Source organism: Pseudorasbora parva, chromosome 1, assembly GCF_024679245.1.
Source record: "Pseudorasbora parva isolate DD20220531a chromosome 1, ASM2467924v1, whole genome shotgun sequence".
Taxonomy (NCBI): Eukaryota; Metazoa; Chordata; class Actinopteri; order Cypriniformes; family Gobionidae; genus Pseudorasbora; species Pseudorasbora parva.
In genome coordinates, this window is record NC_090172.1 from 70628795 (window position 1) to 70642405 (window position 13611).

General features: G+C 51.7%; 1 protein-coding gene across 1 annotated transcript in view; it reads right to left on the reverse strand.

Annotated features, from left to right (window-relative positions):
* Positions 1-10509: 10509 nt before the first annotated feature.
* The window catches only part of LOC137078380 (collagen, type I, alpha 1a-like), an 8954-nt gene continuing 5852 nt past the window's right edge, over positions 10510-13611 (reverse strand). The window contains exon 2 of the mRNA XM_067445649.1: positions 10510-12679. Coding sequence (XP_067301750.1) covers positions 10510-12679 — 2170 coding nt within the window. The remainder of the gene's footprint in view (positions 12680-13611) is intronic.

Consider the following 13611-nt stretch of genomic DNA (forward strand, 5'->3'; position numbering starts at 1 on the left):
AATAATTTGTTATAAACCGTCTATAATATCCCGCCAGCCCCAAGAACTGTCTTACCTCCTTTTTGGTCTTGGGCCTCGGACAGGTTGCAATTGCGGCAGTCTTATCAATTTGGGGACGCACCTGCCCATGACCCAAGTGGAAGCCCAGATACCTTACTTCCACCCGCCCAATCGCACACTTCTTCGGATTGGCCGTGAGCCCCGCTCTCCTCAGCGACCTCAGGACCGCCCTCACATGCTGCATATGCCGCAGCCAATCGTGACTATAAATCACTATGTCATCCAGGTACGCAGCAGCATATGCAGCATGGGGACGCAAAATCCTATCCATGAGTCGCTGGAAGGTTGCGGGCGCCCCGAACAAGCCGAAAGGAAGCGTGACAAATTGGTGTAATCCAAACGGCGTGGTGAAAGCTGTTTTTTCTTTGGACAATGGAGACAAGGGGATCTGCCAATAGCCCTTTGTTAAGTCCAGTGTCGAATAAAATCGAGCCGTGCCTAACCGATCAAGCAACTCGTCAACCCGCGGCATTGGATCCGCGTCGAATTTCGACACAGCGTTCACCTTGCGGTAGTCCACACAGAACCTGACCGAGCCGTCTGTCTTGGGGACCAAAACGATCGGGCTCGCCCAGTCACTGTTGGACTCCTCGATTACTCCCATGTCGAGCATTGCGCCTAATTCGTCCTGAACTACTTTTTTCTTGTGTTCAGGCAAGCGATACGGCCGGCTGCGAACTACCACGCCCGGCTCGGTCTCGATATGGTGCTGAATCAAGTCGGTACGTCCCGGTAGGGGCGAGAACACGTCAGCGAATTCCGCCTGCAATTTCGATAAATCAGCGAGTTGTAACGGTGAGAGGTGATCTCCCCCAGGGGCCAACGCGACTGATTGCGCTTTAATGCTCGCCTCTGGCCCGAGATCATCCTCTCCCCCGATCGCCGTTGCCAACAACACCGATTCCACCTCATTCCATTTTTTTAGCAGATTGAGGTGGTATATTTGACGTGCCCCGTTCCTATCGGATCGTATCACTTCATAATCGAGCTCTCCTATCTGCCGTGCGACCTCAAACGGCCCCTGCCACTTTGACATTAATTTTGAGCTCGACGTTGGGAGTAGAACGAGCACTTTCTCTCCCGGTGTGAATTTGCGTAGTTTAGTACCCCTGTTATATGACCGGCTCTGGCGGTCCTGGGCTTGCAACAAATTCTCTCTAGATAGCCGCCCCAATGTGTGGAGTTTTGTTCGCAAGTCCATGACGTACTGAATTTCGTTTTTGGCCAACGAAGGCCCCTCCTCCCAAGTTTCTCGTAGGACGTCCAGCACCCCCCGTGGCTGTCGACCGTAGAGAAGCTCGAAGGGGGAAAACCCCGTGGAGGCTTGCGGAACCTCGCGCACAGCAAATAAGAGGGGTTCTAACCACCGATCCCAATTTTTGCCGTCTTCCTGTACGAATTTACGGATCATGGATTTAAGAGTGCGATTAAATCGTTCGACCAAGCCGTCTGTTTGTGGGTGATAGACGCTGGTTCGAATGGATTTAATGCCCAATAATCCGTACAATTCGCTTAACGTGCGTGACATAAACGCCGTGCCTTGATCAGTGAGGATTTCTTTCGGAATCCCCACCCGGGAGATTAAACGAAACAGTGCGTCCGCAACACTCTTCGCCGAGATGTTGCGGAGAGCCACTGCTTCCGGATATCGCGTTGCGTAGTCCACGATAACTAGCGCAAAACGATGTCCACGTGCGGATCGCTCTAATGGCCCGATGAGGTCCATTGCAATTCTCTCGAAGGGGACCTGCATTAATGGTAGGGGGCGCAATGGCGCTTTTGGGGCGGCCAGTGGGTTCACCAACTGACATTCAGGACAAGACGCGCACCACCTGCGCACATTGTCATGAATGCCTGGCCAAAAAAATCGGGTCATTAAACGATTCAGCGTGGCCGCCTGTCCCAGGTGGCCCGCCATCGGGTTAGAGTGAGCCGCCTGGAAAAGCATTTCCCGGCGGCTCTTTGGTACTAACAACTGGGTTGTATCCACTTTTGTCTGAGCGTCTTGGGTCACTCGATACAACCTATCCTTAATTATGGCAAAATAAGGGTACGTGACGGGCAATGCGGGTTGGAGGGACTGACCGTCGATAGTGCGGACCTGTTGAAAAGCATGTTTTAGAGTCTCATCTTGAGACTGCTCCAGAGGGAAGTCATCGCGGTCCGAGAGAATCAGTCTCTCAACCCCGCTCGGTTCCTCTGAAGCTGTTCCCAAGGGTCCCGTATCAGTCTCGCCAACCTGCACTCGCACCGCCCCGTTCCTAGCCTTGTTTTCCCAAGCGGCATCCGCGCATAACGACCCCAATAACGCCGAAAAGGCGGGCCAATTCGTCCCCAGAATTAGCGGATGCCGGAGGTGGGGACTAACCGCCACCTCAACACTATGCTTTTTCCCCCTAAACTGTATCGTGACTGGGACAACCGGATATTCCACCACATCCCCGTGCACACACCGCACCTTAACCATGCGGCTTGTATCCAATGCCCCAGGCTGCATCAGGCTTTGATGGATCGAGGTTTGGTTACATCCTGAATCCACCAAGGCCTGATATGTACCCCCCTTGATACTTACAGGAATTTGGTACTCTCCTGCTTGATCGGGGGTGGTCCGCTGGACGTCCGGGATCCGGATCATTGTCCCGATGTCCATCCTCGGACATCGGTCCACAAAATGATCCGGATCACCGCACCGCCAGCAGGCCAGCCCAGGCTTACCCGCCACCCCTGCGGCGGGGAGTGGGTTGGAAAATGAGCGCGGAGAGGGTGTGAAACCGGAGCCATTGTCGCCACCCGCCCCTAGCGGCCCCGCCCCCCTGGGCGGAGCCCGCGAACTCCCGGATGGTCCGGGGCCCATCCCACCCCGGCCTCCGGGGGGAACGCGAGGAGGGCCTGGAGGACGGGACCTGGGGAGAGGGACAGGGCGAGAGGGAGAGACAGAGGGGGGAGAGAGAGAGGGAGAGGTTAGTAGGGGCTCGCCGACCCCCGGGCACGCCACCAGATGGTCCTCCGCCAGGTTGATGGCCGTCGTCAGCGACGTGGGCCGGTGGCACTGGACCCACTCGGCGGTCTTCTTGGGTAGCCGAGCGATAAACTGCTCCAGTACCACCAGATCGACGATGTGGTCCACGTCGCTTCCACCGGCCAATAGCCATTTGCGGCACGCGTCCCGGAGCTGTTGGGCCATCGCGAAGGGTCGGCCGGCCTCGCCCCACTCCAGCGAGCGGAACCTCTGGCGGTGCTGCTCTGGGGTCCGGCCGACCCGCTGGATGATGGCCCTCTTCAGGTCTTCATATTCCAGGAGGTTCGCCACCGGCAGTTGTTGGGCGGCCGCCTGGGCTTCTCCGGTCAGCAGAGGAATGAGGCGCACCGGCCACTGTGCCCGGGGCCACCCGCAGGCCTCCGCGGCCTTCTGGAATAGCTCTATGAAGGCCTCGGGATCGTCCTGTGGCCCCATCTTGTGTAGGGGCACGTGGACCGGTGCGCTGGCGAGCCCGGCGGCTTCGGTGCGAACCTCCCGGTCGATCCAGCTCCGGAACCTCTCGCGGTCCTCTTGCTGGCCGCGGACGATGGCCTCGAAGCGGCGCTCCTGGTCCGCCCGCAGGTCCAGCATGGACTGGTGTTGTTCCTGATGGAGGGCCGCGAGGGAGGTGATGATGTCCGCAAACGGCGAGGCGGAGGGCGTTGGTGTTGTCATGGCGGCGGCGCGGTCCTACTTCCTTCCCGGGTTTCGGCACCAGTGTAACAAGTTCGATATAGTAAGGAAGGAAGAGGACACAGGGGTCGGCGGGACTGTTGATGCGTATCTTTATTTTCTCTTTCTCAATGTCAATAACACACTTCTTCGTGTGTTCTCAGTCAAACTCATAAGCAACAATAACTTCCGGTTCGCGGCACTTCCGGCTTCCGGGTAAACTCAGTCTCTGTGTTCTCGCACCAACAGTCCGACTCTCTCTCTCCCTGGTCTCCGGTTCCGCTGGTGTTTTATCCCGTCTCCGCGCTCATTTCTGGAACAAGAGACAGGTGTTATTAATCTGCGTCCAACCCACTCACTTACCGCTCGTCCCGCGGCCCTCTCTCCCGCTGCAGACCTCGCTGAACCACGCCCCCCTTGCCACACATTGTTTTAACCGTCTGGGTTCACATATAACATTTCCGCTTTTGTCCGATTCGCGAACTAATGACTCATTTGAACCGATTCATTTGAATGAACTGATCTGTCCAACACTGAACTATGTCACTGCAATGCTGATGACACTCAACTCTACTTCTCATTTCAACCAGATGATCCTACAGTCAGTGTTCGTATCGCTGCCTGTCTGACAGAAATTTCTGACTGGATGAAAGAGCATCATCTTAAACTCAATCTTGCAAAGACAGAATTACTTGTTTTCTCAACCAACCCAGCACTTCATCAAAATTGTGTCGCGAGAGGCGTCGCTCTCTCGCAGAACGCAAGCTTCTGGAGGGTGAGTAAGTCTGAGCAAGTGAGTTTAGGTATATTGGTGCAGAGCCAGTGGTTGTTTTGTAGGCAAGAACTAGTGCATTGAATTTGATGCGAGCAGCCATTGGCAACCAGTGCAGTTTGATGAAGAGAGGCGTAACATGCGCTCTCTTCGGCTCATTAAAGACCACTCTCACCCCTGCATTCTGGATCAGCTGCAAGGGTTTGAAAGTGCATGCTGGAAGCCCAGCCACAAGAGCATTACAATAGTCCAGTCTGGAGAGAACAAGAGCTTGAACCAGGAGTTGTGCAGCCTGTTCTGATAGGAAGGGTCTGATCTTTCTAATGTTGTATAAAGCAAATCTGCAGGACCGGGCTGTTGCAGTAATGTGGTCAGTGAAGTTTAACTGGTCATCAATCACAACTCCAAGGTTTCTGGCTGTCCTTGATGGAGTTATGGTCAATGAACCAAGCTGAACGGAGAAATTTTGATGAAGTGCTGTGTTGGTTGAGAAAACAAGTAATTCTGTCTTTGCAGAGTTTAAGATGATGCTCCTTCATCCAGTCAGAAATGTCTGTCAGACAGGCAGCGATACGAACACTGACTGTAGGATCATCTGGTTGAAATGAGAAGTAGAGTTGAGTGTCATCAGCATAGCAGTGATAGGAAAAGCCGTGTTTCTGAATGACGGAACCTAATGATGACATGTAGATGGAGAAAAGAAGTGGTCCAAGGACTGAGCCCTGGGGAACCCCAGTAGCTAGATGATGTGACTTAGACACTTCACCTCTCCATGACACCCTGTAGGACTTACCAGAGAAGTAAGACCTGAACCACTGGAGAGCAGTTCCTGAGATCCCCGTCTTCTTAAGTGTTGACAGGAGGATCTGGTGGTTAACTGTGTCAAAAGCAGCAGACAGATCCAGCAGAATGAGCACTGAGGATTTGGAAGCTGCTTTTGCCAGTCTCAGTGCCTCAGTTACCGAGAGCAAGGCAGTCTCAGTCGAATGGCCGCTTTTGAAGCCGGATTGGTTGTTGTCTAGGAGGTTGTCCTGTTCAAGAAACATAGAGAGTTGATTGAACACAACTCGCTCAAGGGTCTTTGCAATGAAAGGCAGAAGAGATACCGGTCGGTAGTTTTCTAAAAGTGCTGGATTCAGAGAGGGTTTCTTAAGCAGTGGGGTTACCCGAGCCTGCTTAAATGCTGTGGGAAAGGTGCCCGTGTGAAGAGAAGTGTTGACAATGTGAGTGAGCGCAAGAGTAATTGAAGAAGAAATGGCCTGAAGGAGGTGAGTGGGTATAGGATCAAGTGGACAGGTAGTAGGGTGATTGGAAAGGATGAGTTTAGAAATATCTGCCTCGGAGAGCGGAGAGAAGGATGGAAGCGTGTTCGTGTTAGTTGTTGAGATGTGCATGTCAGTTTGTGGTGAGGAGAACTGGAGGAAGACAAAGAAGAGAGGAGAATGTTTTGAAGAGTGTGCGAGAGTCAGAGCAATTGTTGATTTTGTTGTGGTAGTATGTTGTTAGCAGTGGAGACATTTGTAGAGAAAGAAGAGAGAAGAGACTGATACAAGGTAAGGTCAGTATAGTTTTTAGATTTCCGCCATTTCCTCTCTGCCGCCCTGAGTCCAGAGCGATGTTCACGGAGAACATCAGACAGCCAGGGGGCAGATGGGGTGGGGCGGGCTGGTCTGGATGAAAGGGGGCAAAAACTGTCTAAGGAGGATGTTAGAGTGGAGCAAAGAGTGTCGGTAGCACTGCTAGCGTCCAGTGCTGAGAACTGAGCAGGTGGAGGGAGTGAAGATGAAACCATAGTGGATAGATGAGAGGGAGAGAGTGAGCGTAGATTACGCCGAAAGGTAATCTGTGTAGGAGTACGTGTTGTATCAGGAGTCAGTATGAGGTTAAGAGTGATGAGAAAGTGGTCTGAGGTGTGTAATGGAGTAACTAAAGTGTTGTCCGTGGAGCAGTTGCGTGTGTAGACCAGGTCTAATTGGTTACCTGATCTGTGAGTAGCCGTAGTAGATACTAACTTAAGGTCAAATGAAGTCAGTAGAGTGCTGAAGTCTGCAGCTAGGTGTTTATCAAGATGGATGTTGAAGTCACCAAGCAGAATCAGAGGAGTGCCATCCTCAGGGAAGCTAGAAAGTAACACATCCAACTCCTCCACAAAGTTACCGAGGTGACCTGGAGGACGATAGACCACTACCACATGGATTTTAACAGGGTGAGTAATAGTGATTGAGTGCGATTCAAATAAACTGGCCGATAGAGATTTTATCGGCCAGTCTCATACTCTCTCTCTCTCTCTCTCTCTCTCTCTCTCTCTCTCTCTCTCTCTCTCTCTCTCTCTCTCTCTCTCAGAGAACATTCTATTCATGCTGGGTACGATTAATGGTACACATTTTTATCATCTCATTCATCTATTTTGTAACTATTTTAAGTGTAACCATAACCAGATTTTGTCAATAAATTCTTTAAGTTATAAATGATTTGCTAACTAGTTTTGATTTGGTATTGACTTTGAAGTGCTCCCTATTGCACTATAGTCACATTAAAGCAGCGCTCTCCCACATATTTTCCTATTGTAACTGCGCTTATTTCCGTCGTTGGTATAAGTTGCAGTGGGTGGTTATAGACAAGAAATGTACAGTTTTCTACCATCTTGCTGATAATGTTTCTTTAGTCGTTCGGCAACCCTGTAGTCAGAACCACTGTAGGCGATCCACCCTTACAATGAGGCATCCGTGAAGACCACGGCATGCCCGGACACTAGTTCTAAGGCCACTCCTGCCCGTAGAAATGAAGGGTCTGACAACAGGCTGAAGGTTTGGCGACAGTAAGGAGTCACTGAGACCCGGTACTTACCGCTGTGCCACGCCCATCTCGGTACTCGGTCGTGTAACCAGCGTTGAAGCAGTCTCATATGAAGCAATCCGAGTGGCGTTACCCCGGCTGCAGGTGCCATATGCCCCAGGAGCCTCTGAAAAACTTTTAGTGGGACCGCTGTCCTGCCCTTGAACATATTCAAGCAGTTCAACACCGACTGGACTCACTCTGGATTAGGGATGGGTACCGAAGCTCGGACGTTATCGGTTCTGCTGTTGGTACTTTTGAAAATACACGTGACGTGAGTGAGAGAGAGAGAGAGAGAGAGAGAGAGAGAGAGAGAGAGAGAGAGAGAGAGAGAGAGAGAGAGAGAGAGAGAGAGAGGTGCAAACAACAGCCGAGGACAGAACTAAACATTCAAACATAGCCTGGTTACACTTTAGAGCTGTGATAGTCTGATTTTATTTTAGATTTTGGCTTCCAAAGATTATAATAATAATATTTATGTCTAGCGCAACGTATTCCCTTTGCAGTAACGCTGTTATTTCTCCATAAAACTCAAACGTAATGACAGAATCAGCACGATCAGTGATTGTTGTAAAATACAGTCTAGCTACTGTTGGTAAATTGTGGGACGCGTTTAATAATAAAAAGAGCGATTAAATGCACAAAAATGTGCGTAAGAGATTGTTCCCAAGTCGGCGCGCACTCTGACGAGTGATACCAAAGTGACGAGCAAATGACACTTTCGGTTTCATACTCACGTCTAAACAATCAAAATGTCAAAATGACCGGCTTCGAGAGTCTCTTAAACACAACACAGTTTGTGTCTAAAATGGACGTAGTTATTATGGATATATTCGGGAGAAAATGTAGTGCATCTGCCTATTATCAGTCGCCTATAGATCTGCACATCTGTCTTAAAGAGGCAGCAGTGTAAATAAACATGCTGACGAATTACTGCGAATTAAACAACCAAATGCAAAGAGAGAAAATCACTCACAGCTCTTGAATGAATATATATATAAATCTCAAAAAGTACCGATAAGAATACCGTTAAAGTACCGGACCGATAAGCAGTATCAGTAAGAGTAGTAATACCGTTAAAACCTTAACGATACCCATCACTAAATATTGATGATATTCTAATTATATGACCAACACTATAGTTTCAAAAAGAGTTTAAATGAATGCACGTTGTTTAAAAGAATTATGAATGCATGGTTTATATCTATGTTAATATCTGGCTACTTGTCAATTAATATAATAATTATATGAATATATCATATGAATTAAAAGTAATTATTATTCATATAATATAAACATAATAAATAATTAACACAAAAAGATGAACTATTTTGTCTCAAAGTTTTTTCACTATAAACGTATTTAATATGGAACGAGAGACTCAGGGGGTGTATCAATCAACCAATCAACACCATTCCCATCTAGATGATAAAATACAGCCTATTGTTTACAACGCGTGCCAATTCGTGACAGTCCAAAGCACACTAATATAAGGAATGTGATTGGCTGATGGTTGCTAGGCATCAGGTCATAACATTGTAACATTGTCAGAAGCCAATTTTAATCGCACTCATCTCATAAAATCTCATAATCTCATTATGGGGGTGCATGTAACATGCAAATAATTTAAGAAATGCCTGTAGAAGTAAATACACTGTGCTTTCTACCGTATCATTGACAACTATCAGTCTACCGCTGGCCTTCATTCCACAGAATCATTCAGCCAATCTGAAGACAGATTTTTGAATGTCTCATTCTATGATATCTACATTTTTAAGATGACATGTCTCACCAAAACCAGATGAAGCCTGAAAAACTTACATGCAACTTCAAACTTGAATTGCCACAATCATGCAATGGTTAATTGTACAATAATTCAATCAATCAACTTTATTTATATCGCACTTTTACAATGACGATTGCCAGTGGCATAACTTACTAATGATGGGCCCCAGTGCAGGCTATGGGCCCCCTGGGCTGCACCCTAACCTAGCCTACGTAACACTTTAGGTTTAGGTTTCATTTCTATATCAGGATATTGGTTGTTTATTATTATTTACAAATCAAATATTAAGGGCTTATTCTGTGTCACCGTAGGGCCTACATCCCTTAATCGTAAAAAACACACTCTTTTATAATCACTGATATTCCAAATGTGAGTTATTTAGGGGGGTTCGGGGGCTCCCCCGAGAAAATTTAGATTTCTAGGATCTATATATGTGCATTTTAAGATGTTCTGAAGGCCAAAAAAGTAGATAACAATATTACTAGAGACTCATCCAGATGGACATGTTGACATAGCCTACTTTTTGTGTGAGTTTGTCCGTTCAAACGCAAGACTTGAAAGAGAACTCAATGTTTGCGCGCTGTGAGACTGCGCGCTTCCGGATGAGTGCACATAGGCTACTTTTTTGTGAGTAGTGCCAGTGCATGTGTCCATCAAGAGAAACATAAACAAAGTATTATTTTCAAGTTACAACCCATAGATGCGTCATCAGGTGTGAGATGAGCACATCTTTAGACCAGCACGCAGGTCGCGGTCTCTGTTTGCGTCATCACATTTCGGACGTATTGTTTCGGTGATGAAAGTCTTTCGGCCAAGAATGCCCCGAGAATGCACATGGTCCATGTTCGGCCGAATATTTGATGCATCCCTAATTAAATAATAATAATAATAATAATAATAATAATAATAATAATAATAAAAATAGTAATAATAATAATGAATTATATTATGGGCTGTTATTTAAACATAAATATGAAACTGAATAGGCTACGGTTTCTTTAACCCTCTGGCTGAAGAACGCACCGGCTGTTTTTTCCCCTCACGAGTCATGACGAGTAGCCTATAACTCGCAATACTCCATCATTTTTGGCCATACAGATAAATGTGAGACATAATCATAAACTATGAATTGTCTACTTTTATTTGTGTACACTCACATAACAACAAAACTTTGTGCTTTAGTAAAATAAATAAAAAAGGTGCGCTTTCTATCTGCGAGAATCTGAAACTCGGTGAATACATGACATAAACATGAAACATACGTCTAAAGAAAGCTTGAAGTCGCTAGATTTAAATCAAATAATTCACATTATAGTGAATTGTGGAGCTCCCTGGCATAGAGCGGAGTATCTAGCGGAGCTCCGCTCACACGCTCTGATGAAAAAGGTGGTCAGTATCCTGAGCGCGACGGTAGAGCGCGACAGCCGTGCGATTTTCAAATCTGAAACCAGTGCTTTTCATTTGAAGTGTGAGTGTCACAATAATCTGCGGAGTCACTTTGTCGCCAGGGGCCCGTTTGCAATGTGGGCATGGGCCCGTGTGTGCTGCGGGCCTCCTGCCGCTGCGGGCCTCCTGCCGCTCGGGCCCCAGTGTGGCTGCGGGCCTCCTGCCGCTCGGGCCCCAGTGTGGCTGCGGGCCTCCTGCCGCTCGGGCCCCAGTGTGGCTGCGGGCCTCCTGCCGCTCGGGCCCCAGTGTGGCTGCGGGCCTCCTGCCGCTCGGGCCCCAGTGTGGCTGCGGGCCTCCTGCCGCTCGGGCCTCCTGCCGCTCGGGCCCCAGTGTGGCTGCGGGCCTCCTGCCGCTCGGGCCCCAGTGTGGCTGCGGGCCTCCTGCCGCTCGGGCCCCAGTGTAGCTGCGGGCCTCCTGCCACTCGGGCCCCAGTGTGGCTGCGGGCCTCCTGCCGCTCAGGCCCCAGTGCGGCTGCGGGCCTCCTGCCGCTCGGGCCCCAGTGCGACTGCGGGCCTCCTGCCGCTCGGGCCCCAGTGTGGCTGCGGGCCTCCTGCCGCTCGGGCCTCCTGCCGCTCGGGCCCCAGTGTGGCTGCGGGCCTCCTGCCGCTCGGGCCCCAGTGTGGCTGCGGGCCTCCTGCCGCTCGGGCCCCAGTGTGGCTGCGGGCCTCCTGCCGCTCGGGCCTCCTGCCGCTCGGGCCCCAGTGTGGCTGCGGGCCTCCTGCCGCTCGGGCCCCAGTGTGGCTGCGGGCCTCCTGCCGCTCGGACCCCAGTGTGGCTGCGGGCCTCCTGCCGCTCGGGCCCCAGTGTGGCTGCGGGCCTCCTGCCGCTCGGGCCCCAGTGTGGCTGCGGGCCTCCTGCCGCTCGGGCCCCAGTGTGGCTGCGGGCCTCCTGCCGCTCGGGCCTCCTGCCGCTCGGGCCCCAGTGCGACTGCGGGCCTCCTGCCGCTCGGGCCCCAGTGCGACTGCGGGCCTCCTGCCGCTCGGGCCTCCTGCCGCTCGGGCCCCAGTGCGACTGCGGGCCTCCTGCCGCTCGGGCCCCAGTGCGACTGCGGGGCTCCTGCCGCTCGGGCCCCAGTGCGACTGCGGGGCTCCTGCCGCTCGGGCCCCAGTGCGACTGCGGGGCTCCTGCCGCTCGGGCCCCAGTGCGACTGCGGGGCTCCTGCTGCTCGGGCCCCAGTGCGACTGCGGGCCTCCTGCCGCTCGCACTGTGGCTGCGGGCCTCCTGCCGCTCGGGCCCCAGTGGGCCTCCTGCCGCTCGGGCCCCAGTGCGACTGCGGGCCTCCTGCCGCTCGGGCCCCAGTGCGACTGCGGGCCTCCTGCCGCTCGGGCCCCAGTGCGACTGCGGGCCTCCTGCCGCTCGGGCCCCAGTGCGACTGCGGCTGCGGGGGCAGCCGCGCTCGCACTGTGGCTGCGGGCCTCCTGCCGCTCGGGCCCCAGTGGGCCTCCTGCCGCTCGGGCCCCAGTGCGACTGCGGGCCTCCTGCCGCTCGGGCCCCAGTGCGACTGCGGGGCTCCTGCCGCTCGGGCCCCAGTGCGACTGCGGGGCTCCTGCCGCTCGGGCCCCAGTGCGACTGCGGGCCTCCTGCCGCTCGCACTGTGGCTGCGGGCCTCCTGCCGCTCGGGCCCCAGTGGGCCTCCTGCCGCTCGGGCCCCAGTGCGACTGCGGGCCTCCTGCCGCTCGGGCCCCAGTGCGACTGCGGGCCTCCTGCCGCTCGGGCCCCAGTGCGACTGCGGGCCTCCTGCCGCTCGGGCCCCAGTGCGACTGCGGGCCTCCTGCCGCTCGGGCCCCAGTGCGACTGCGGGGCTCCTGCCGCTCGGGCCCCAGTGCGACTGCGGGGCTCCTGCCGCTCGGGCCCCAGTGCGACTGCGGGGCTCCTGCCGCTCGGGCCCCAGTGCGACTGCGGGCCTCCTGCCGCTCGGGACCCAGTGCGACTGCGGGCCTCCTGCCGCTCGGGCCCCAGTGCGACTGCGGGGCTCCTGCCGCTCGGGCCCCAGTGCGACTGCGGGCCTCCTGCCGCTCGGGCCCCAGTGCGGCTGCGGGCCTCCTGCCGCTCGGGCCCCAGTGCGGCTGCACTGCCTGTAGTTACGCCCCTGACGATTGCAAAGCAGCTTCAGTGTTAAACAGGACAATACTGCAGCAGAATTAGATTTGGCTGTACAGTCGTTCTGGAGTAAACAGTGATGTTATCAGCTTATTTTAATTTATCATAGAGAGACAATGTTGGCAGATCAGGATTATAGCTGGAGTTTGTTTATTAAGCGAGCAGGGCAACCACCCAGTAGAGCATTACAATAATCTAGCCTTGAGCTCATGAACGCATGTACTAACTGTTCAGCATTTGGCATTGAGAGCATGTGCCGTAATTTAGATATATTTTTAAGATGATAGAATGCGGTTTTACAGATGCTAGAAACGTGGCTTTCAAATGAAAGATTGGTATCAAAGAGCACACCCAGGTTCCTCACTGACGGCGAGGGCTTGACAGAGCAGTCATCAAGTGTTAGACAGTATTCTATTTATTTATCCCTTTGTGGCATCTACTTTTGTATAGCCTGTTGGTTTGTATTTATCTAATGTTGGAACTGATCCCATGATCATGAAGTTTTCACAGGTTCTGGAAACGTGAGTCACAATGCAACACAATGAGTATTTGTATGATCGGTCTGGCTACATTTTTATAGAAACATTTCAAATTATAAGGAATAAGGAAATGGATTGATTACCTAAAGCTCTAAAGATGGTGATTGCCAAATAAATGCCACGTGAGGAAACATAGAGCTACTTATAAATATGCAAACAATAATCAGGAATCGTGACTCTTTCATGCAAACAAAAATGTAAAAGCACTTTCATAAAACAGATTTAATTTTTATAAACTACACTAAACTATAAACTTGTGTTTCCACTGCGCTTCTAAACTTGATTCCCAGTACTTCCCTTCTTGGTCGGCCAGGTTTGTGTGTTTCTTTGTACTTTTTGAGTGAAAATTTAGTAAAATTGATCTAACTTTTTTCCCAGTCAA